General features: G+C 36.8%; 1 protein-coding gene across 11 annotated transcripts in view; it reads right to left on the bottom strand.

Moving 5' to 3' along the window:
• Positions 1-1,192: 1,192 nt before the first annotated feature.
• Positions 1,193-26,658, bottom strand: part of LOC115215626 (tyrosine-protein phosphatase Lar) — a 535,158-nt gene continuing 509,692 nt past the window's right edge. For 7 of the 11 annotated variants that reach the window (XM_036505766.1, XM_036505768.1, XM_036505769.1 and 4 more), the window contains 16 exons: positions 25,490-25,656; positions 24,474-24,659; positions 22,830-23,029; positions 19,098-19,210; positions 15,984-16,282; positions 14,912-15,010; positions 14,685-14,804; positions 14,430-14,584; positions 13,058-13,343; positions 10,884-10,977; positions 10,240-10,316; positions 9,972-10,106; positions 8,759-8,884; positions 4,139-4,293; positions 3,838-3,973; positions 1,268-1,694 (listed from right to left, as the gene is read on the bottom strand). In XM_036505766.1, coding sequence (XP_036361659.1) covers positions 1,626-1,694; positions 3,838-3,973; positions 4,139-4,293; positions 8,759-8,884; positions 9,972-10,106; positions 10,240-10,316; positions 10,884-10,977; positions 13,058-13,343; positions 14,430-14,584; positions 14,685-14,804; positions 14,912-15,010; positions 15,984-16,282; positions 19,098-19,210; positions 22,830-23,029; positions 24,474-24,659; positions 25,490-25,656 — 2,417 coding nt within the window. In that variant the 3' untranslated portion in view covers positions 1,268-1,625. Of the gene's footprint in view, positions 1,695-3,837; positions 3,974-4,138; positions 4,294-8,758; positions 8,885-9,971; positions 10,107-10,239; positions 10,317-10,883; positions 10,978-13,057; positions 13,344-14,429; positions 14,585-14,684; positions 14,805-14,911; positions 15,011-15,983; positions 16,283-19,097; positions 19,211-22,829; positions 23,030-24,473; positions 24,660-25,489; positions 25,657-26,658 lie in introns of all 11 variants that reach the window. The other 4 variants (XM_036505764.1, XM_036505770.1, XM_036505772.1 and 1 more) reach the window with 1 other exon arrangement.

Below are 26,658 nucleotides of genomic sequence, written 5' to 3'. Positions count from 1 at the left end.
GATATACATATATATATATATACACATATATATATATATATATACAGATATACATATATATATGTACATACATACACACACACATACATATACACACTCACATACATCTCAGACTCTCTCTTCAAATCTTAGCTTGACTGCTGTCTACACACAGACATGCTGTACACAATATCCTTAAAGTTCTTTATGCAAACTAAATGATACACCCGAGGTATACTTCTCTCCTTCTTGCCCTTTCTCCCATCCCCTACACTCATCATCATCATCATCATCATCATCATTTACATTATCACCATCACCATCATCATCATTATCCTCACCATCATCGTCATCATCATCATGATCAATTATTGTATTTATAAAGGCATAAAATGTCACTCATTCACTAATTACAAGTGCTGGACTCATCCTCAATCTGATAAGCTACTGGAATTTGAAAAAAAAAAGAATAAACAAAAATAAAAAAAATAGAAAAGATTTAAAAAAAAAAAAAGATAAAATGGGAGTGGGGTGGGGAGAAAAATCTGAGGTATGAACAGCAGAATAAAAGAATCCAAAATCCAGACATGAACTTCTACATAACCAGCAATGAGATTAGCTTACATACAAAAATAAATTGCTTCCTACGTTTTCACTACTAATTGGAGAGCTAGATATAATATTATACACAGTTACAACGTACACATTATATTACAACCATGATGGGCACCGCCATAGCATCCCCGGTTTTCAGGCAAGTTGCCCCATGAAAATATGGTCTCCATTTTATTTGTCCATTCAAATCTGAAACTATTGGGAGGAGAAAAATCATCAGAGCCTCTTATTTTTTAAAATTTTTTCTATTAGTTTTTTTTTATTATTTTTTTTTTTACAATTATATCTTATATTGGTTGTTACTCAGTTGGAATAGGTCTCTGACAGTCTGATTGTTCTTTCTTAACCATATTGTATTTTTTCTTTTTTAATAAAGCAATAAAAATTAAAAATTTGTAAAAAATAAATGAAATAGAAACTATTTTTTTCCTCTTTTATTCTTCTTCCTCCTCCTTCTCTTCTTCATAAAATAAGTAAACTAATAAAATAAAACAGAAAATTAAATGAAAAAATAACCAAGGTGAACTGGCAAGGAATAATAATAATAATAATAATAATAATAATAATAAGTTGTTATTCCTTTGTTGTTTTGATGATAATTAAAAAAAAAAAAAAATCTTAAATGTAATAATGCTTCTTGGCTGGATGAAATTCTGTTCTTTTATATTTTTTCAATGTTGCCCTTTATGGACTGGAAGCAAACATAATGGAACGGAAAAATGAGAATAATGATAAAGGAAAAAAAGTTTAACGGAAAAAAAATGAAAGAAAAAACAACGTCGGATCTTTAAATTGATATAAAGCTGTTTGGTAGGCTTCCGTTTTTTTTTTTAAAAAAGCAGTTAATGGAATAATTTTTTCCTTCTTATGTAACTTGGACATAATATTCAAGTAGAACCAGCATGTCCCTCTGCTTTCTGTTCTGAATGCATTAACAATATCATTCCATGTGGTGCCTTCTCAGAAAGCATATGTATGCCCAGCTACTAATATACAGAGGGCTGCATAGATAGGAAAAGGCAATCGCTGCTTCAGTTTGCATAGTGATCGAAAGAGCCAAGGTACTCCAGCGCTGCACGATAACAGAATTGATATTGGTCCTGCAGAAAAAAGAAAAAATATTAAAAACAGAAAAATGACTTTTTTTTTTTTTTACCTAAATTCAATTCTTTTAGAGCAAATGTTTTGTAATTCTTGTTATGATTCCACATTTAAAGTTTAGTTTTTTTTTTTTGTGAGTGCATTTGTGAAAAGTAGAAAACCATACACAACCAACTTCAAAAGCAGAAAGGAAACAGAAGATAATGTAATCCCTGATATATAAAAGGACAGTTTGACCAAGGCTGGAATTTCTTTCACCAAAGGTTTCGACTAGAGCTTATTTGGGATTTAACAGACATGAAAATTCAATTTAATACCATCACGATCATTTTAATGTTCAATTTTTCATACTTGCATGACTCAAATGAAACTCATTGGGGCAGATTTTCTATGGTTGGGTACTCTTAATAATAGCATGGTAATAATTACTCTCTTTTACTCTTTTACTTGTTTCAGTCATTTGACTGCGGCCATGCTGGAGCACCGCCTTTAGTCGAGCAAATCGACCCCGGGACTTATTCTTTGTAAGCCCAGTACTTATTCTATCGGTCTCTTTTGCCAAACTGCTAAGTGACGGGGACGTAAACACACCAGCATTGGTTGTCAAGCAATGCTAGGGGGACAAACAGAGACACACAAACATATACACACACACTTATATATATATATACATATATACGACAGGCTTCTTTCAGTTTCCGTCTACCAAATCCACTCACAAGGCATTGGTCGGCCCGGGGCTATAGCAGAAGACACTTGCCCAAGATGCCACGCAGTGGGACTGAACCCGGAACCATGTGGTTGGTTAGCAAGCTACTTACCACACAGCCACTCCTGCGCCTATATATATATATATATATTATATATATATATATATATATATATATATATAATATATATATATATATATATATAAAACATATCAATCTAATTTTATAATTATATAATGTAAAATACTCTCGTCATAGGTCATTGAGCTTTGTTTTATATAAATGAAAACTGAATTCACTTATGCTCACATTTCAGGTGAGCAAATCAGGTAAATGCCACTCTGGATCTTCTCTAATTGATATTGAAATTTGCTCAGAATGCAGCAGTTTTTATTTCTCCCAGAAGATGAAGACCATTGCAAGTGAGAGATTTCATTTGTTTTACCCAATCACAGAAAAAAAGATAAAAATGATTCAAGTAAAATAAAAATTATTGATTCACCACATGTTGTTGGGTATTGGGTGGGAATGATGAACAAAATGCCAAAATACTATACATTCTTATTTTATAGGAAACCCAGGCAGAGATGTATGGGAAGTGGATTCTGGCAGGATTTAACTCCAGGCAAATAGAAAAGCAAAAGGTTTTTCAATACTCAACCAGCTGCACTTCAGTGTGTGGCTAAACAAATTAGTGAAGGAATCTTTTGAAGCCAATAACAGAAACTGCTTAAAGAATTTATAGCAAACCCTTTACTAAGGATTTCAAGGAAATCATCAGATACTTTGCTATATTTTGGAAGAGCCATATACACACTAGTAGTTGTTGGTTTTTTTGTTTTTAGATATATTTTCCAAGAAATTTCCATCATCATTTTCCTGTAATACTATTCTCAATGGGTTTAGATTTACCAATAGCATGACAGCTCACACACCAGAGATGAAACTTCACAGCATAACACAAAAGAAAAATCAATTATTTGAAAATCTAAAGCCATCAAGGTCACTTAGAAAACTGAAAGGAAAATTTTGGGGAAATATAACAAAATGCTAGAAGTAAATACAGCAATAGTGCATTTATAGGCTTTTAATATAACAATATATAACACTTTAGAAATCACGTTTACTGAAGCAAAACACAAAGCTACAGTCTGTAAAGAGATATAGCTCTTTTAAAGTCTTTCTTACAAGTCAAGAGAGAAGTGGCAGTGTCTATCACTTTTACAGGCCTAACCAACCACAGCATCTGTAGGAGCTGGGAATCTGGTACAAAAAAAGGAACCTACAAACTATGTTAATGTTAAACTAGATGATGTGGATAAATATTTCAGTTAGAACATGAATACAGAACTAGAGCACCAAACAACGACAAAAAACAAAACACAACAAAAAACCCTACATGGAGAGAGAAATAGAAAATCAGTTACTGTACCTCTGTTTGTACCATGGCTGGCCTTTGTGTCCGGAGCATCTTCACCGTTTGGAACATGTCCACCACACCTTCATACCTCATTCTTTCGAGCACAATGCTTAATGTAATAAAACCACCAGTCCTTCCAACTCCCGCACTACAGAGGGAAACAGAGATCGGAAAAATCGACTCAGTTTTCAAATATTAAAGAGAAATGAAATATAAGAAGAGAGAAAGAAAAAAAGTGTAGCTTGATCAAATAAAGTTGAATGACAAAGAGAGAGAGAGAGAGAGGGAGGGAGGGAGAAAGAGAAAGACATACCTGCAGTGTACAGTGATTGGGCCATCTTGACCGAACTGTTCTTTGGTTTTGTGAACTTGCCCAATAAAATCAATGAATCCTTCACCAGACTTAGGCACTCCTTGCTCAGGCCAGTCAGTGAACTGGAATTGTCTTACAGTTCGCGATTGTCCATCCTAGAACAGATTCATATGTATTAGATGTATATGTGTGCATGTACACACAGAGACACAGACACACACACACACGCACACACATACACACAATGTCATCATCACTTTAACATCTAGTTTTCCCTACTGGTATGGGTTAGATGAAAGTATGTCGGGGTTGTTTTCTTCAACCAGATGTCCTTCCTGTACCAATAACTACATGGTTCCAGGTGAGGTAATAAACCTATCAGTCTATTATACAACAAACAGGTGAGACATGTTTTACATAAAGTACCAGACACAAGCAATGATGTATCAATGAGTTTTTGTATACAAAGGTCACACAGTAAGTGAAGAAGCTTGGGTTTGCTTTTGTGGTGAAACCATTAGCAAAGCTGACATTTACAACCAGCAAATATACAAGTGCGTACATACAGACATGTATATGATGGGCTTTGCAGTTTCCATCAACCAAACCCACTCACAAGATTTTCTTCAGCCTAGAGCCCTTGTAGAAGACATCTACCCATGTTGTCACAACAGAACTACATGGTCAGAAAGTGAGCTTTTTAACCATAGGCATACCGCTGTTTCTTTCTCTGTTTCTCTTTCTTTCTCTGCAGAGTGGTTGGTGTTAAAACAGACATAGTAGCCTGGGGTGCTCTTCTACCAGCTCCTGTCCAAGCACGCAACCATGGAAGATGGACATTAAACAATGATTATGAAGACATATATATGCATGCACACAAACATTCACTCCATAAATATGAACATATAATGTGAGATATTTACTATACGATATGAGGGCCCAAAACTGGAAGGTAGCATTATGAAATTGCAGTGTACTCCAATAACAAAAGTATATACAAATACAAAACAGATACATATAATGTAAAACAATTTTTAAAACAGGCAACTGGAAAACAAATATAGAGAGTCTTTATGCAGCCACTTCGAGTTCTTTCAGCTAGAAAGAATGTAAGACAATACAAGAGCCTTTGTGTAGTCGCCGTACCCACTAAAAATAGAAAGCAAACCTCTTTCAAATCACAACCTACCATGTTGAATAAGACATACTGGAAATGAAATCTTTGATACACAAAAAGATGAGAGGGTCAAGAATGGGATGTCATCAAATACAGGTGCGCTCAAACAAGGCTCACCTGGAGTGAAACAACAACAACAACTACTACTACAACTATAAAAGAGGGTAGGCGATGAAGAATAAAACATCCGAAACTGAGTGGTACTGAACAATTCCCAAAGCCAATCCTAACCCTTTCACCAACCTTTACAACAACAACTAAAACAATTATTATCATTATTATTATTACTACGAAGGCAGCAAGCTGGTAGAATTGTTAGCACATCCAAACAAATACTTAGTGGCATTTCATCCATCTTTACATTCTGAGTTCAAACTCCACCAAGGTTGATTTTGCTTTTCATCCTTTTGGGGTCAATAAAATAAGAACCAGTTGGTCCCTGGAGTCTACGTCCTCGACTTATTCCTTCTCCCAAAATTTCAGACCTTGTGCCTATAGTAGAAAATATTATTATTATCATTATTATTTGATGAAAAGTCACAGCTTATTTTGCTGGGTATGATGGAAAGTGTCAGCTGTTTACAGCCAGCAGACTAAGATGATACTTGTTTACTGGTCATGCTTCAAGAACCCTGCAAAGAATTCTTGCAGTTCCAAGCAATGCTGGTTTTTTTGTAGGTATTCTACCTTTACATTTATACTCATCTTTTTCAGCCATGTTGGTAGTTGAGTGCTGATACTTCCAAAAGCACCAATTACTACTGGTATCATGTCTACTCTCCTCATTGACCACAACCTTTGCATTTCCCACTTCAAATCATCGTAGTTGTTCAGTCTTTCTTCCTCTTTCTCTTTGATCCTGTTGTCACTGGGTCATGCTATGTCAGTTTATCATGCATGTTCTTTCTTCACCACAACAATGTCTGGTCAGGTGATCGCTCTGAATCATTGCATCTCACAAGATTTTTACTATTATCATCATCATCACCATCATCAATATTATTATTATTCAGACAGCAAGCTGGCAGAATCATTAGCATACCGTAGCAGCATTCCTTCCAATTCTTTAAGGTCTAAAGCCAATTTTGCTTTCCATTCTTAAAGGGCTAACAAAATAAAATACCAGCCAAGTACTGAGATAGATGTAATCATCTTAGCGCTTCCTTCAAAACTGCTGGCCTTGTGCCAAAATTTGAAACACTTATTTTTTTTTTGCCACAATACATTACAATATACAAGTAAACAGAAAAACTGAGTGACAAACGGATATGCCTCTCTACCCATAGAAATACTCATGCAAGATGTAGTAGTAGTAGTAGTAGTAGTAGTAGTAGTAGTAGTAGTAGTAGTAGTAGTAGTTAGTAGTAGTAGTATCATATTTCATACAAATAAGAAGGCAAAAAGAACTACATAATAAAAGGAATATATCTTGAGATGAGAATTTTATATTACATATATAATATAAACCTCTAAATATTTCAAAGAGTGATTCTCTTTACAGAAGATAAGTGCCTGCAAGAAACTCTGAGTAGCAAATAAACAATAATACTGAATTTCTTAACTCTCTCAAAAGGATTATCTTTGTTCACCACTTCTCGAATTACACTTGTTTAACACCTTTCTTCTAACATCAAACCATATGCGCTCCTCACTTCTCATAAAATCTACTGTTTCCCACCTACACCACATGCTCATACCAAATGATATGCAGAAAGGGTTTGGTCAGAGGGAAAAGGAAATTATGAGGAATATATGGCAAAAGAAGTAGTAAGCTGGGGCAACCATAGCTTTTCAGATATCATTAGAGTCTATAAATAATTATAATTCCTATTGAGAGAAAGGAAGCTATGTTGCAACATGAAATTTTCCTTAATGACGAAGTAACAATTTCTGGAAAGGAAGATAGAAATTTATATATTAGCACAGTGTAACAGGGAATAAAGCAGCAATTTACTTAATATTACATCATCATCCTTTTACACATGTTTTCCATGCTGGCATAAGATGGAGAGTTTACAAGATCTGACAGGTCAGAGCAGCACATCTTGCCTCAGTGTTTCAGTTTTGGCTTGATTTTGGGGGCTAGATGCCCTTCATAAATTCTCCTAGTACACTTAACAGAGTATGCTGGGAGCATGTCTTTTCTTCTTTTGTGGCACCAGCACCTTAGAAGTTGTCTTGCTCATTGTTACTGGTCTATTTAAAATCCACTTTACGGAATGTACTAAGGTATCTTTAGTGCCACCAGCACTAGTGAGGTCACCTTAAAACCCACAAGGTGAAAGAACTTTCACCAATGAATGATAAAGGGGGAATGATAAGACTTCAGTGAGATGTTGGGAGAAGTTACAGAAAGAGGAAAGGAATGGATTTATTGCTGAGAGAGGACGGTAATGTGGAGAGTAACAAAGGACAAGGAGGGGGTGCCAGAGTATATTCTAAAAGTAGTAAGCCAATGGAAATGAACAGAAGAGAGCATGGTGACAGAAAACTCGGGGGGGGGGGAGAGAGTAAAGATAGCAAAAGTGCAATCCATCCCTACTTTTCAATCAAGCATCATGATTCAAATAGTTAGGAGTAACAGTATATGTGTAGTGGAGCTGGAGTTGGGGAAAGGAGGATTCAGACTGCATAGGTTTGGGCAACCTGGTATGGTGAATAGAAGAGATGGGGACATATAAGATGGGCACAGAGAGAGTGGGGGGTCAGGGGTGGGGGTTCAGTATGCACAGAGTATGACTATCCACTCATTATTCCGAATTATGGATAGCTTGGTATCCATCTAGCAGCACACTCCACACGCAAGCAACATACAATCCACTCTTGACTTTTAAATATTGATATTCTTTTTAAAAAAAGTCAAAGTCAACCACTGATATACCATGGCTGTACTCCAGCATGGTTAATAACCTGATGGATGAAATGAATAAAAAAAGCAAAATTAACAAAATATGTACACACCCTATTAATCACATATACACTTAAACACAAGCTGACAAAATTAGAATACAATTAATTTTTTAGTGATTAAAGATAATCAAAATAGACTTGCAATTAAACCTAATTAATTAATCAGTATATATCAATTGAAACGGCAAAAGGAATATTATTCAACAATTATATTATTCAGGGTTCTTACAATAGATTTTAGTAACGAGGCTAAGAGTTTATGGAATATGTAGTTAATTAAATTACATAAAGTAAGCTAATTAGTAGCAAAATGTAGGGTTACACTTTGAAACTCTCTCATATGCACACACATACATACATAGACAATTAATTAGTAACAACTGAAATTATATTCAACTCAGATAGTGGCTATACACTCTTATTGGCACATACACAAACATACACTCTTATTGGCACATACACAAACATACACTCTTATTGGCACATACACAAACATACACTCACAGTATAGAGTAACGAATAAAAATAACTACCCTAGCATCAGTAACTTTGAATTCTCGAAGGATATACTGAGGCATGTTGTATTCTGCCATTGGATCTACAACAAAATATTGGTAACGAGCAGATCTCTCACTAGGCCAGTACTGATGACATTTCTCCTGTTGAGAAAAAGAAAAGAAAACAAATTGATGAGACAAACAAACAAAATAGCATCAATGAAACAATTAACTTATAAATAGTGAAAAAATATATTTTTTTGTTCATGTTTTTCCAAGCTAGTATAGTTAAACAAGGCATTGTTTTTACAGCTGGATGCCCATCTTATCACTCATTCTTATATGTTTTTTAACCCTTTAGCATTTAAACCGCCCCAAATATTCTACTTGTTCTATGTTCAAACCAGCAGGATCTGGCTTTGCACACTTATCCTACAATGTCATTCTAAGAATAAGCAATCACATCCTCAAAATTTCTATACTACGATGTCTTTGCATGATTAATTCAAAACAATATGCATTAATAAGCATTACATTTGACAGAATAATCTGAATACTAAAGGGTTAAGTAAAGATTTTATTCCACACATTTTCAAAAGCACAGAGCTGCTGGATGATTTGTTGACAGGCAAATATCAACCAACATGACTGTTTGTAGCTTTCTCATGTAAAGTGCAGATTGTAAGCATTCACACAGACACACAACACATGACAGGCTGTGTACAGTTTCTGAAGACATTCGTCAGCCCAGAACTAAAATTAAGTGATAATTGCATCATGCAGTGCACCTGAACCAAAAAGTATGTGGTTGTCAAGCAAACTTTTTAAACTATACAGCCATGCTTAGACACATGTGTGTGTGTGAAAATTGTTTCATTTAAGTTATGCCAGTGCCGCCTTGACTGGCTTCCATGCCGGTGGCACGTAAAAAGCACCAACCCGATCGTGGCCGTTGCCAGCCTCGCCTGGCACCTGTGTCGGTGGCACGTAAAAAGCACCCACTACACTCACGGAGTGGTTGGCGTTAGGAAGGACATCCAGCTGTAGAAACACTGCCAGATCAGACTGGAGCCTGGTGCAGCCTTCTGATTTCCCAGATCCCCGGTCGAACCGTCCAACCCATGTTAGCATGGAGAACGGACATTAAACGATGATGATGATGATGAAAAGAACAGTGTCCTTGACCTCTGGTGGCACTCTCAAAACTGAAAATAAAATGCATAAATGAAAAAAATCTTCACATACATACCCTTCCCATCTCTCTCAATTTTGTAAGCATCACTATAATAGTAGAATTGTGCTCCCACAGCATACGCCAGAAATCTTCTGTAGTTTCTACGAGAGGACCTTGTGTGGCTATGTAGGCCTTCTTGTAGCGGTAACCCTGTTGGAAATCAAAAGCATGTGTAAATATTAATACACAGCAGTTGTGTTGTCTTTTTAATAAGCTATGCAAGTTAAATGGAAAAATTGTTATTGCATATTTAAATAAAACAGAGAATATTGAACATCCTTACATCAATGAAGCTGGCATTGATATAGTCAGAGCCATCTACTCCTCGGATAGGCTGTAAGCACACTCTTGTTGATTCATCTGTTAAAAAAATAACGGTGAAGAATTAAAGGTTAACTGGGGTACATGAGAGGCAAGTACTGACAATTACATTAAATTGATATCTTCACACCATGATAGTACTTCACTAGTGTAGACCATTTCTAATTTAGTAATAAGTTAAGAAGTTACGAGTATTTTAAAACATTCAAATAGCAATACAATTATACATCATAAATGAGGGAACCTCTATGAAGAAGGCTCAACTGCTAAAAATAGCAACCAAATCTATTTTGAATTACACCCTAACAATATATAAAGGAATACTTTTGACAATATTATCCAAAGTAGAGTAATTCATACAATGGTGTGACCACAGTAGGAATGACTTCTGATCAAAGATTCAAAGGGATGTCTGCTATATTAGGGCTGATCTGGAGCACACACTAGCAGTTTATCATTGGTCACACTGGATAATGTTGTTCAAGGTATACTGCCACAGAAGGTAGTACAGGTATACCCAAATGAGATTTGATCAGTCTTAGGTCTCTCTGTCTATGTTACATATATCTTTCACTCAAGGTGAGGCAGGATTGAATGAATACTTACATGGTAATATGTTCACCAGTCGGTTTTTAAATTTGTTCACAGGAAGATTGGCACTGACAAATCTATTAGGATTAGCTTTCACATTTGCTAATCTCTGGAATAAAAAAGAAAAGAAAATGGATAAAAGTGGTTACCATTTAAAACTATAAACAGTCAATAGCCACCTGATCAATATAGAGTAATATTTTTTTATGTATATAATGCTCTCTCTTTCTCTCTCTCTCTCTATATATATATATATATATATACACACACACACACATACATACATATATACACACACACAAATGTATACATATATACACATACACATATATATATATACATATACACACACATGTATACATATATACACATACACACACACATGTATATATATATATACACATACACACACACATGTATATATATATATATACACATACACACACACATATATATACATATACATACACATATATATACACACATATACACACACACACATATATACACACACACACATACATACATATATATATATATGATGATGATGATGTAACACACACCTGCTTAATAATGTTTATATTTAGTTACTCAATTTCACACCTGCAGCATACCCTTAGATGAAGGTAGTTGATGGTGGGAGCTACAGACAGGTGTGATGGTATAGCCCATTACTACTGTATCATCTAACCATCATGGAGCTTTCAATACAAATCACTTTCACTGAAATTTACCTCTAGGCATAAAACTGAGCAACTAGATAAAAATGGCCTAAACTAATATACACATTTACTCTACCCAATATATTATGTTTCCTACACTTTGTGAAATCAACTAGCATTCTTGCTCTCATAAACACAGTGAACCAGCGTTTGGCTTGTTAGAACCACATAACTAATGATGCCATTGTTCTCAAAGTGTGATAGAAAACCTCAGTAATATCAAAATATCATGCTATATATATATATACATATATATAGATATCATTGTTTAGCGTCTGTTTTCCATGCTAGCATGGGTTGGACGGTTCTACTGGGGTCTGTGAAGCCAGAAGGCTTCATCAGGCCCAGTCAAATCTGGCAGTGTTTCTACGGCTGGATGCCCTTCCTAACGCCAACCACTCCGTGAGTGTAGTGGGTGTTTTTTACGTGCCACCCGCACTGGTGCCAGACAGAGCTGGCAAACGGCCACGAACGGATGGTGCTTTTTATGTGCCACCGGCACGAGGGCCAGGCGAGGCTGGCAACGGACACGAAACGGGGCTGTGCTGGCAACGGTCGCGAAACGGAAAGTTCTCTTACATGCCACCGGCACTGGTAACACATCTGCAATTTCCATATACGTATAATCTTGTAGAAGATTATTAAAGATATGTAGGATAAAGATATAAACCAAGATGTAGTTAATAATTTAAAAATCAGATTGGTCAATATAAACCATTAACCCTTTCATTACCAACCCGGCTGAAACTGTCTTGTTTTCATAAGTTTTGAATTAAAATCTTCCACCAAACCTTAGTCACAATTTATGTTCCTAACACTAGCTGAATGATAACTAAGTTATTTTATAAAATTCTTTGTTATATTTAAAGTAATTGAAAGAAATGCAGAGCACCTCAAAATAAATACAGTAACGAAAGGGTTAAAAATACTGTTTTAACTTTCCTCTTAAACATAGTTATAATCAAATAACTGTAAATATGGTAATTATCATTTTTAATTTAACAAATCTGGATTTGATTCTGATCTAATCTTTAATGCAAAGCTTGCCTCCCAATCACATGGTGTAGTTCAGTTCCACTGTGTGGCACCTTCGGCAAGTATTTTCTACTATAGCAGGTTGACTAAAATCTTATGAGTAGATTTGATAGATAAAAACTGAAAGCAGCCTGTTATAAATATTTGTGTGTGTGGGTTTAAGTGTACCCTTTTCCTGTCAGTTGTAAATAAGTATCACCGACATATTAGTGATGTTGTTTGTTTCCAGTCATCAGGAATAAAACAGACCAGGCTATGGGAAATATTAGCAGCTTGGAAATATGTGATGTTTGGTGACAAGACTGGTATCTGGCCATAGAAAAAAATCTGTCTCAACAAATTCCATCTGACCCATGCAAGCATGGAAAAGTGGACATTAAATGGAGATGCTAATGATAATGGCAAAAACCAAAGGTGAAATTGATCACATACCTTGAATTCTAATTCCATTCCTGTTACTGTTTCTCCTGGATCTGGTTGGGATAACTTTTGTATATGAGCACCCAGATTGCGAGCAGGAACTTCTGTATTTCCACAAGTAACAGCTTCAAGTAAAGCATCATGAATGAATATATATTGGTCCTCGGTTTGTACCATGTAGTTGCGCTGAGCTCGCAAGCAAGTCACATGCCCGTAAATGTCCACAGTTTTCTCATGCTTAATACGCTCAAGCATTGAGTCAATCACAATAAAAGCACCAGTTCTCCCCACACCAGCACTAAAAAGAAAATGAAAAAAAAAAGGTAAGAATGAGCAAAATATCAAGAAAAGTTCTTATTTCTTTGAAAATATATGGAGTGGTTGGCGTTAGGAAGGGCATCCAGCTGTAGAAACACTGCCAGATCTGACTGGCCTGGTGCAGCCTTCGGGCTCGCCAGACCCCAGTTGAACCGTCCAACCCATGCTAGCATGGAAAGCGGACGTTAAACGATGATGATGATGATATACAAATATCAAATAGAGTACTCAAGACTATTACTGAATTTCACCCAGTTGCTCCTCAAAATTTCTCCACAGAAATGTACTCAGTATATCAAAGTACATGTATGAACCTGGTGGTTCACTGTGTCACTACAAAGCTTATGAATGATTTAACATCTTTAGTAATAAAAAAATGCAATTATTATGATCGAATCTTTGCAAAATTGCAAAACAGCTTCCTTTATTATGATCGAACACACACACACAGTGGTGCCAATGTTGCAAAGCTTTCAGGCAATATAAAAATGCAAGGAATTTCATTAAGATATCAAGTAGACACCAACTAAGTAACAAGAGTCAGGTTTATTACAATGAATTTGAAAGTTGGATATAAGTTATTCCTTGAATCTTGTAAAAGTGATGATCAATAAGACAACACTTAGAACTGAAACTTTCAGGAAATTAGAATTGATACTCTCAGGATTCAGCTAAAGTTTCTCCAATCCAGAGCATACTCCCAGTTTCTTGTTTTTATATTCTTTACAGTTCTGTATTCATAAGCGACTTTAACTTAATAATGGTACAAGACACAAACAGTGGCAACAGAACTAGAAAAAAATTAATTACTATAGATTATAGAGTAATTATTTTACTTAACAAGTATTACAATTCTAGAGATTTCCATGCACAAGAATTCTTATTTCATAAGTTGTTTGAGTAAGAATAGTAATTTGCAAACTCTTTATAAAAACGATCCACTAAATGAAATCAAAATTTGTTAAGGCATAATAGTTTGTTTTGTGAAACACTACAGACTTGAATTAACATAATTTATTACTAGTAATGATCTATTTATAATTTATATAATTAATTAATTCCATACCTGCAATGTGCTATCATTGGGCCAGCGTCCAGCGGATTGCTAGCCTTTACTCTACGCATAAACATCAACAGGGGTGTAGGATGATCTGGTACACCATGGTCGGGCCAGGCAGTAAATTGAAACTGCCGAACTTCTCTCTTTTCTGCACAACCATACTGTGGATGAAAATGTCAATGAAAATAATATTAAATTAAGTCAGTTAAAAAGCAAATTTTCTCTATGGACAGAATAAAATTTAGAAAGAAAGAAGTATACCTTAGCTACATAGAATGTTCTTATTGTATAAGTTGCCAGTTCTGTCACATCTTGCAAAGTAACCTGCATTAGACCATATGTTTCTGGACCTCGGGAGGGCCAATATTGGTCACATTTAATCTGTAAAATCCAACAAAAGAAGATAGTCAATGAGATGATAACTAGAGTATTAACAAACAAAACTGTTTCAAAGTAATATAAAAAAACCAGTTTGGTTTAAATCTTACCCTTGACCGCTCTTCTAATTTCGTCATCATGACAATAGTGGAACTTCTCTGTTCCCAAACCATGCGCCAGAAGTCCCCAAATGTTTCAGGAAGTGGACCCTAAAACAGATGAATAAATTACATAAGTAAACTATTTATTGCTTCGAAAAAAATCATGCAAAAAAATATACAATTATAAATGTCCTTAGACATGTATCACTCAGCAACTAAATCTTCTTCAAAGTTTAGCCCATCATCTTAACAGATTAATATATATGATAAAATGATTTAGATTTATCTTATCAAATAAATAAATAAATAAATAGATCACAGCTTAAGTGAAACACAAATTCCAACTCCATCATTACTTTAACCCCTTAATGTTTAAACCGGCCATATCTGGCCCAGATATTCTACATGTTTTATATTCAAACTGGCCATATCCAGCCTCTTACACCTAACCTACATTGACATTCTAAAAATAGACAATCACATCATTGAAACCTCAAAGATTTAACATAATGCATGATCAATTCAAAACAATTTGAGTGAAAAAGTATTACATTTAACAGAGTAATCTGAACACTAAGGGGTTAAACATTTAAAAAACAAACCAGCTTTCTTACAGTGTTTCAGACTTAACCAAGAGAAAAAAAGGCAGTACTCATGATTGATCTTATTCAGGGGCTCTGAGACTAATGGGATGGAGAAAGGAAGGAAGGAAGGAATCACTCTCTTTGGTTATTCTCATACCAGAGACCTGCTTTAAATGTTAGTAACAAAGGGAGCTTTACTAAAAGTACCAGTTGGTGGTGTTAAACTGGGTGACAGATTTACTCTGCCAAGTAGTAAGCCATTTACAAAAAAAGGAATTTTGAAACCCTTTTGATACCAACCAGCATGAGACCACCCTAGTTCTATGTTTCAAAATTAATACCTTCCATAAAAATTTTATGTAAATTTGTTCCAAACACCAACTTAACGATAGCTGAATTCTAAATCATTTTCAAATTCAAATGAAATAAAAGCAATTAATGTCAACAGAAATACGGTGACAAAAGAGTGAAGACAGGTGAAAAGAAATTATATTTACCTGTGTGGCAATGTAAGCATTCTGCTTTCTATAACCATCCATATAGTTGGCATTAATGTAGTCACTTCCAGGTAGTCCTTCTATTGGTTGAAGAATGACTCTGGAATGGTCATAAGCTATGACATTAGCGTATCTATTCTTAGGCTTATTCACTTCAAGATTAGAATTGTCCCAAGTAAACTGTTGACCTGGTTCAATCGATTCATATTCTTGAGAGAAGCGTAGATTGTCACTTGCTTTCAAATTCTCAATGTGTTCTGCTAGCATATGGACAGGAATGGGCGGATGACTAATCATTGCTGGAAATATAGAAATAACATCAATTACTTTAATATTTTCAATTAATAAAAATAAACATGCTTACAAATGTGATGTAAGAATAGCTGTTTCTTGACAAATTTCTCTTGCTTTGTAAGGATAATTTACCAAATGTTTCGGCTGTTCGAACAGCATCTCTGCATTCGAAAATAAATTATTGTCTTATTTGTGAAGTTACAAAAAGAGAATCTAGAGCCAGGAATGTTGCACATTACTCTTGAATCACTTTTGCAACTTCCTGGTGATTATTAAAGATAGTAAAAAGCATGTGTATGTGTGTATATTCACAATATATTGAGGATATACACAGGTTTGTATATATAAAAAAAGTATATCCCCACTATATTGAGGATATACTTTTTTATGGAGTCTATTTGCTGTACATTTCCACTATTTATTGTACCTGTGCATCTTCCACACACAAAAGCTATTTTCCCTCTTAACTTTCCTCTGATATTGCTGCACCTATTATGTGTTCAAAGCTTACACTAGGTGCATCTTATGGAGTTTCTACCTATCCTTTTTCTACAGATCAACCAGGGCCATCTAGCTAAAGGGATTTGTGATTTGTCTGCCTTCCTACTTACTAAGACTTTGATTTTTGCTAGGTTGATTCTAAGGTCCTTCAATTCTAGACTTTGCTTCCATACCTGCAATTTCTCTATAAGAACACGGTCATCAGCAAAGAGGAGCTCCCAGGGGCAGCCTGTCTTAAATTCCTCTGTTATTGCCTGGAGGACTATGATGAACAAAAGGGGGCTGAGGATCAACCTATATATTGGGTCTTCCCATAAATGCGGTTTTTTACACTTCTTTTATTTTTCAAAATTAAGATAAAGTTCTTTCTTAATCTAAATATAATCTCCTTCATTTTCTACAATGCTCTGGTAGACTGGCAGGGCCCCACTTCCAAAATTCACTTGTCTGTGGTGAAAAATACTCCACCAGTACTGTTCTGACCTCTTCTACAGAATTCATATTTTTTCTGTCCAAATGATTTTGAACACCTGTGGAATAAATGATAATCAGATGAGGCAATGTCCGGCAAATATGGTGGGAGGGGCATCGTTTCCCATTCAAACTGCTCAAGCCTTTGGAATGTCATCCTTGTTGTATGTGACTGAGCATTATCCTGATGGAAGAATACTTTTCGTCTTGAAACCAAAGATGATTGATTTTTTTTTTCTAGTGTTAACTTAAGCCGCTGAAGCTGCTTACAGTTGATCTCCTTTGTTATCGTTTAGTTTGGGTTTAAAAGTTCAAAGTGGACTAAGCCTTTCATATCTCACCAAACAGATAACAACACCTTAGGTGGGTGAAGACCTTCTTTAGCTTGGGGTGCCGGTGTTTCTCCTTTTCCTACCCACTGTCTTCGGTGCTTGACATTTTTATAGAGAACCCATTTCTCATCATCAATCACTATTCGGTTAAAAAAAGGTTCATCCGTGAGACGTGACAGCAAAGAAGAGCACACATTCACTCTCTGTGTGTGATCAGACTCAGAAAGTTTGTGAGGAACCCACTGACTCAATTTGTTGAATTTTTGATGGCACGCAGGTGTTATTGAATGGTTGAACGACCAAATCCAAGCTTCTCTGCTAGTTCTTCAACAGTTACATTGGAATTTTGTTCCACCAGGGTTTGCAGGACGCTCTTGTGAAACTCTAGAGATTTTCCACAACAAGGCTGTCTTCTAGGCTGTAGTTTCTAGCTCAGAATTTCTGGGACCACCATTGACACTGTCTTAAGGTTATTGTCCAATTTTAAACTCATAAAGTAAAATATCTGCATATGCTCCTTTGCCATTTCCATTATGGCTTTGAAAAAAAAAAAACTTAAAATTGAACTGCACTCTTCAAAACATACACTAAGAATAAGTATAAGGGAAAATCACAACCTGCTTTTATAGCAAGTTGATGCAGGTAGGTTATCCTGTCCCCATCTGACTTTTATTTCATACAACTGAAAAAACCATATTATTTATGGAATGACCCATAAATATGTATATATATAAATACACACGTTTGTGTGTGTGTGTATACATAAATATATATATCTATCCTACTCAATGTTTATATACCGTAAAAATGCTATAATACTGCAGAAGCTTCTTGTACGGATGAATATCACAGTATTATGATGTTCTCACTGTCTATCCATATTCAGTAAAATATAAAGGTTACTATTATGTACTTACTTCCATTGCTAATATATATATATATATATAAATCATCATCATCATCATCATCGTTTAGCGTCCGTTTTCCATGCTAGCATGGGTTGGACGGTTCTACTGGGGTCTGCGAAGCCAGAAGGCTTCATCAGGCCCAGTCAAATCTGGCAGTGTTTCTACGACTGGATGCCCTTCCTAACGCCAATATATGTGGAGGCGCAATGGCCCTGTGGTTAGGGCAGCGGACTCGCGGTTGTAGGATTGCGGTTTTGATTCCCAGACCGGGTATTGTGAGTGTTTATTGAGCGAAAACACCTAAAGCTCCACGAGGCTCCGGCAGTGGGTGATGGCGATCCCTGCTGTACTCTTTTGCCACAACTTTCTCTCACTCTTTCTTCTGTTGGCCTGCTCGCTTAGCCAGCGGGGTGGCGTCATTTGAAGGCTAAAACAATGCGAAGCGCATTGTGACCAGCGATGTGTAGCAACATCTGATAGCCTGGTCCGACACGGTGATCACGGTGATATAAATATATATATATGTGCATAGGTCAAGACAGGGAAAAGTATGTTGTTTGAACAGAATATTTAAACAGACAGATAACCTGACGTTGGGAAGTACATACCGGGGGTTTGATAATGTTGTCTTCTCATTTCAACAGGATCACTTGGATGAGGACACACTTCAACGGGAGGTTTTGTTTGCTCATCAACTTTTTCTTTGCGATTAGATTTCCGCCTGTAATTATGGAAGAACAGAAAGAGACATTTAATTGAAATACGGTTAAACGAAAAAGAGAAACCTACATAATTTTAAAACTAACTAACTAAAAATCAAAACAGTAAGAAAGCCTCTAGTGGTCACTGGACCTAAAAGAAATAGAAGCAAAAATCCTCTCGAACTATACCATATGATAAAAGAAGGGCATTTAAAAGTGGGAATAGCTGATACTATAGAAAATAACTACAATAACAACAGCTGCCTTCTAACCAATGAAGAATCCAATACATGGTTGCCCAACCTGCTAGAAATGGCAGACAAATTCCCCTCAAATAATACTAAACTATATTAATAAAAAAGAAAATGGAAGACTACTGTATCATGTATTTAAGATATACAAAAAGTTAAGACCATCACTTTGGCGATAGAAGATGACAACAATATATGTATATAAATATATATGTGTGTGTATATAAGTATGTGTATGCACACACATGCGTTGGTGCCACAATAAAAAGCACCTAGTACACACTGCAAAGGGGTTGGTTTTAGGAAAGGCATCCACTTGTAGAAACTATGCCAAAACTAGCAGCATAGAAAGAAATCGATGAAGATGACATGTTGTCATCATCATCATTTAATGTCCTTTTTTCCATGCTGGCATGGGTTGGACAGTTTGACAAGAACGACAAGCCAAAGGACTCTACCAAGTTCTATGTTTGGTTTAGCACAATTTCTACAGCTTGATGCCCTTCCTAATGGCAACCACTTAACAGTGTACTACATGTTTATTAAGTGGCACTGGCACTAGTGAGGTCATCTAGTACTCGCAATATATAAGCACTCCCAACTCAATGAGATGTATCATCATCATCATCGTCGTTTAACGTCCGCTTTCCATGCTAGCATGGGTTGGACGGGTCAACTGGGGTCTGTGAAGCTGGAAGGCTTCGTCAGGCCCAGTCAGATCTGGCAGTGTTTCTACGGCTGGATGCCCTTCCTAACGCCAACCACTCCGCGAGTGTAGTGGGTGTTTTTTACATGCCACCTGCACAGGTGCCAGACAGAGCTGGCGAACGGCCACGAACGGATGGTGCTTTTACGTGTCACCGGCACGGGGCCAGGCGATGCTGGCAACGGACACGAACGGATGGTGCTTTTACGTGCCACCGACACGGGCCAGACAGAGCTGGCAACTGGCCACGAACGGACGGTGCTTTTACGTGTCACCGGCACGGGGGCCAGCCGAGGCTGGCAACGGACGCGAACGGATGGTGCTTTTACGTGTCACCGGCACGGGGCCAGGCGATGCTGGCAACGGACACGAACGGATGGTGCTTTTACGTGCCACCGACACGGGCCAGACAGAGCTGGCAACTGGCCACGAACGGACGGTGCTTTTACGTGTCACCGGCACGGGGGCCAGCCGAGGCTGGCAACGGACGCGAACGGATGGTGCTTTTACGTGCCACCGACACGGTTGCCAGACAGAATATATAAAAATTAAATTAGAGATAAAACCACTATTAGGCAAATCAAACAGTGAAAAACATAAACGAAAACATAAAAATAAAAATAATTAATATAATATATAAAATATAAAATTTAAATTATTTAAATTTAAAATTAAAATTATTAATTTATATTTATAATTTTTTTTTTTATTAAATATATATAAATATCAAAAAGTATTAAAAAGTTTAATATAAGATATATATATATATATATATATATATATATATATATATGGATGATACACACACACACACACACACACACACACACACACAAAATTTTTTGATTGATCTGTTTCCTAATAGTGAACTGCTATATAATTCTAATGACCATTGAAGGATGACAGATGAAGTTGAGAGCAGCAGTGTTTTGATAATAATTTTTCTGTTTTTTTACACGAAACACAGGTAAATGGTCATAAATCTGAGAGAGAGGGTGAAGTCAATTACATTTCCACCAATACCAAATAGTTACTAATACTTGCAACCCTGGCAGACTTACAAATCCAGTGATGACAATATTCAAATACCTATTTCTTTACTACCCACAAGGGGCTAAACACAGAGAGGACAAACAAGGACAGACAAATGGATTAAGTCGATTATATCGACCCCAGTGCGTAACTGGTACTTATTTAATCGACCTTGAAAGGATGAAAGGCAAAGTCGACCTCGGCGGAATTTGAACTCAGAACATACGGCAGATGAAATACCACTCAGCATTTCGCTTGGGATGCTAAAGTTTCTACCAGCTCACCGCCTTAAAATATTCAAATACCACTTAGCATAGCACTCTGCTATCTCTGCTACATCATTACCTAAACATTTTGTACAGTGATCTATCATAAGATAGCTGTTACGGTCATTTCTTTTACTACTGATGTAGGAGGAGAAGGGAAACATGTAATCATCTGAGTGTTGTCCTCATGGTCATAATGTTGTGAGTTTGATTTCTGACCAGGAAACTTTTGTTACTTGTTGCTCCAGTCTACTCAGCTGTAGATGAGTGCCCACCCAAGCTGCTGGTGCAACTTCCTCTCCACAATGTCATATCCATGATGTCCTACTTGGTCATGGGTGGGAGGGCCTAGAAAGTGTCTGCATCTAATTATATGACTAATTGCACTCCTAAAACAATTATCAGAAGAATAGTACAACCTGTACAACCTATTACGTCATATTTGTGAGTGACAACTAAATGATATAGCTGTGATACCAGTGCCAGTGGCACATAAGAGAACCATCCAGCGCCGCCCCGACTGGCCTCTGTGCCGGTGGCACGTAAAAATCACCATCCGATCATGGCCATTTGCCAGCCTCGTCTGGCAGGTAAAAAGTACCATCTGATCGTGGCCGTTTCCCAGCCTTGTCTAGCACATAAAAAGCACCATCTGATCATGGCCGTTTGCCAGCCCTGTCTGGCACCTGTGCCGGTGGTACGTAAAAAGCATCCACTACACTCATGGAGTGGTTGGCATTAGGAAGGGCATCCACCCGTAGAAACATTGCCATATCAGACTGGGCCTGGTGCAGCCTTCTGGCTTCCCAGACCCCAGTTGAACTGTCCAACCCATGCCAGCATGGAAAGCGGACGCTAAATGATGATGATGTAACAAACAGTTTAGTAAAACTGCATTAGTGGGCTACACTACAACCGAAGTTGTACCAGTATCATGAGGTACCAGTATCGTGAGGTACCAGTATCGTGAGGTACTAATAACATACAGAACTTTGGGATTGCTGCAGAATTGTCTGATTGATAGCACCAACTCAAAAATAAGCTTAGAACAGACACACTTGAAGTTGTCACAACATAAAGTATGTACATTGGTTTGATACAAGTTAAGATATGGCACAGATTAGGTAATGATGTGAGAAGGGGGAGGAAGATTGGAGCATGGGAGTTTTACAGATTAAAATATCTGACATTGGATGTCACTAACAAAAATGTATGATTTACAGAGTAATGCATTAAGACATGGCTTGAAGAAAGTCAGACAATATATGACTGTGGCATCATAAATCAAAGCATGACCAGTATGGAGCATATCACTACCCCTGACTCCCGCCACACACACACACACATGCACATGCACAACAGTAAAGTTAATTTATTAACTTACTTGAAGTAGATAACAACTAAAATGCAGACAATAATAAGCAAACCAACTGCACCGCAAACAGGTGCAACAATAAGTAAAAGATTGCGTGCGTCATCCATAGTCGGTCTTGGATTGGGTAGATCTGTTCCTACTCCATTTCTTTTGAATCCATCTGTCTTTATTTGGAATGATGCTGAATATTCACTTGAAGTGTAAAGTTTCTGAAAAAAAAAAAAAAAGAAAGAAATTTAGTGAAAAATACTCAGCAGAAATTAATATAAATTAACTATATTACTTGAGAACCATTACAGAATGAATGAATAGATTTAATGAGTATATATTTAGACTAATAATAGTTAAAATGCAGAACTTTCAGCTGCTAGGAATGAAAATCAATTTGACTGGTTTCACTTTTCATTAAAGACTCATCAGGGAGTGTTGGCTTCCATCTTACAAGCTTTTACAGTTAAACTAAATTGTAGATTATTAAATGTTTTTTTATAGAATGGCTCAAGCATAAGAAGCTGGAGAGGAAGTCCTAGGTGTAGTGGTTACAGACTGGTGGAGAGCTGTGAAGGTCTGGCAACATTCCCGACACCAGGCACCCACTTTTGGGCTTTGATTGGATCCATGACTGCGAGTCTGTCGAAGAGACAGTTGTAGGAAAACATGCTCAACAAAGAGCAACCACACCTATTTGTCATCCAGGAATGTTTGTAGATATTACAGCCTCAGTACACGTCAGTACAGCAACCACTCTGCACAGAAGGTGTTGACAACAAACGAACCTAACCAAACTGTCAGACTTGTTCAAAGCCAATATGTTATGCTTTAATGGAACAATATTGATTTCCAACAAAGGCAGAAAGCCACAATTTGGGGAGTGGGCACGGTTGATTAGCTCAACTCCAAAATTTGCCTAGTTTATTTTATCCAAAATAGAAGGATAAAAGTAGGATCTGAATTCAGAACAAAGACACATAATGAAATACCAAAAGGTATTTTTGTTCCATCAATTTTGTTAAAATAATACTTGACAGTACAATATTTCCACCATGTACTAAAGGAAAATAATGTGTGAAACAATATCTTTTTTTCTACTAGAAGCTAACCACATTATTTTTTTATTTTTTATTTTATTTTATCTAGTTTCAGCTTACGAGCTGTGGCCATGCTGGGGCACCGCCATTTGGTGTTGCTACATGATTTTACTTCACGAATGCTTTTTAGCAATTGCCATTTGGTGCATGAGAGAGTTCGATGCAGCTGCCCTCATCTGCACCTCCTGCCGTGAAGTTGGTTCATCTGGGACACCTGACAGGAAGAGATCCAGTTTTATTTTAAAGACATTCATGCAAACCTCATCAACACATTCATTCACTTCTAGCTTACAACATCCACATATTAGTAGTTAGCCATAGCTATATATTTATACATTTATATAATAGTTGCTAGCTACATCAACACCACTTCTGCCAAGGAGCATCAGTACAATGAACTGAAAGAAAGAATATTGTCATTTACACTAATCACCATTGAAATTTTTAGTGAATATGGTCTTGTGGATCAGCAGTATTGGTAGTGGTGATAGTGATAGTATTTCTTGTTTGCCATTTCAAAATAATGGTGTTAATAAAGGAAACATCAAACTGGAAGGTAACTTACCGGATCGACAGAATAGGCTCTGAGAAATACTCTATAGGTGTGGTCAGGATCTAAAGGTCTGTTGGTATGGGAGTCATACATCTGTTTATTACCGAGTTTCAGTACATCTGGTAAGGAGTTGGCTTCAAATCTTGCAGCAATGTAGGGATTTAAAGATGGCATATCAACAGGGCCATCGTCTTCAAGCTGAAAACATAAACAAAATTTAAATACAAAAGCTGTTGCGGCTAATATTATCAATGTCATCATCCCTCTTTCACACCTCCTTTATTGTGCACATGTCTACTGAGCCCCTACATCAATCACTATGCCAGGACTATCCTTCCCAGAATGTCAATTCTCTGAAACTCCTTCTCTGTCTGTTTTTCTTTCAAGTGTAGACTTGCAAAGGGTCAAGAGGAGCATTAATAGCATCAATCTCCCATTTTTGACACCATCACAATTCTTTGTGATGGTGCCAAAAATGTGGTATTTTCACTCTCCAAAATATTAAAATATACATCTGATAACAGAATCCTTAGGGACATTTGTTCCGAGTTACAAATACTCCCTCAATACACTCACCATAAGTGCAGTGAATCTGTGATTGGTCCACAAATAGTAATATTAAATAAAAATAAACTTTTTTGGAAAGTTTGGAGCCAAGTGAGGTGAGAAAGCAGTTTTGCTGAGAAAAATAAGCTGCACGGGTCAAGGGCATTTAATGCGATGACTGAGACTAACTGGGAGATAAGATACCATGAGATAACAGTGGAAGGAGTTGGAAAGATGTATCAAGGTATGGGAAGAAGTGAAGAAGTATGTTTAGAGAACACTGATGTTCAGATACAAGCTAGTACAGGTCTACAGGGAGTGGTAATATGCCCTACTGTTGCTGATAAAATGCATGAATACCATCAAAAAACAGACATGAGAATAATACCAACACTGACGATGGCGGAAATGGTTTCAGCAGAATTTATAGCCTAAAAATGAATACCAGAATGATAATCTTAGAAAATGAAAAAAGAACATACCTCTTCAACTTCAAAATCTTCAGGAGCCTTTTCAGGATACTGCTCAGGCACAACGATTAAGAGGTAATGGCTTAATGGTCCATGTTTTTCACTGGCCCGATACAGGCCCAGTTCAACTGTGCCTGAGCCGTATGATTTTATAACAGGAACATCAACATAAGATGGTGCTGAAAAAAAATTATTTTAGAAATTAAATTTAATACAATGAAGTAATTCACAATTAATACAATTTTTAATTAATTTTATTATTATTTGACTGGGCCTGATGAAGCCTTCTGGCTTCACAGACCCCAGTAGAACCGTCCAACCCATGCTAGCATGGAAAACGGACGCTAAACGATGATGATGATGATGATGATGATTATTATATTATTATTATTATGATTATTATTATTATTATTGGTGGCAAACTGGCAGAACTGTTAGCACGCTGAGCAGAATGCTTAGTAGCATTTCGTCTGTCCATGTCTACATTCAGAGTTCAAATTCTGCTGAGGTCAACTTTGCCTTTCATCCTTTCGGGGTCTAAGTACCAGTTGGACAGTGGGGGGGTCAATGTAATTGACTCATCCCTGCCCCCAAAACTGCTGCCCCTGTGGCAAAATTTGAAACCATTATTATTATTATTATCATCATTATTGTTTTTATTGTTGTTGTTGTTGTGAGGGTGCATTGGCCTAGTAGTTAGGGTATTGCACTTACAATTGCGATTACAATACCTTGAGCAAAACACTTCATCTCCCATTGCTCTGCAACCATTTTGACACCTAATGCATGGTGCACCATGCACCTGTTCGGACAACGTCAATTTGATAGAGAGGGTGAGCTAATGTGTGACACGAACATTTGATCACTATAAACTGAATAACATTATTGTTATTCAGTAGTCATTTCTATTGTTTTTTCCATACCACAACTATGTAAAATATTATTATTATTATTAGGTTGCCAGCCTCGCCTGGCACCTGTGCAGGTGGCACGTAAAAAGCACCCACTACACTCACGGAGTGGTTGGCGTTAGGAAGGGCATCCAGCTGTAGAAACACTGCCAGATCAGACTGGAGCCTGGTGCAGCCTTCTGGCTTCCCAGATTCCCAGTCGAACCGTCCAACCCATGCTAGCATGGAAAACGGACGTTAAACGATGATGATGATGATGATGATGATGAT

The sequence above is a fragment of the Octopus sinensis genome, linkage group LG9 (genome assembly GCF_006345805.1).
Source record: "Octopus sinensis linkage group LG9, ASM634580v1, whole genome shotgun sequence".
Taxonomy (NCBI): domain Eukaryota; kingdom Metazoa; phylum Mollusca; class Cephalopoda; order Octopoda; family Octopodidae; genus Octopus; species Octopus sinensis.
Note: the sequence above shows the minus strand (reverse complement) of the source record. Positions and strands in the feature narration are given on the sequence as shown.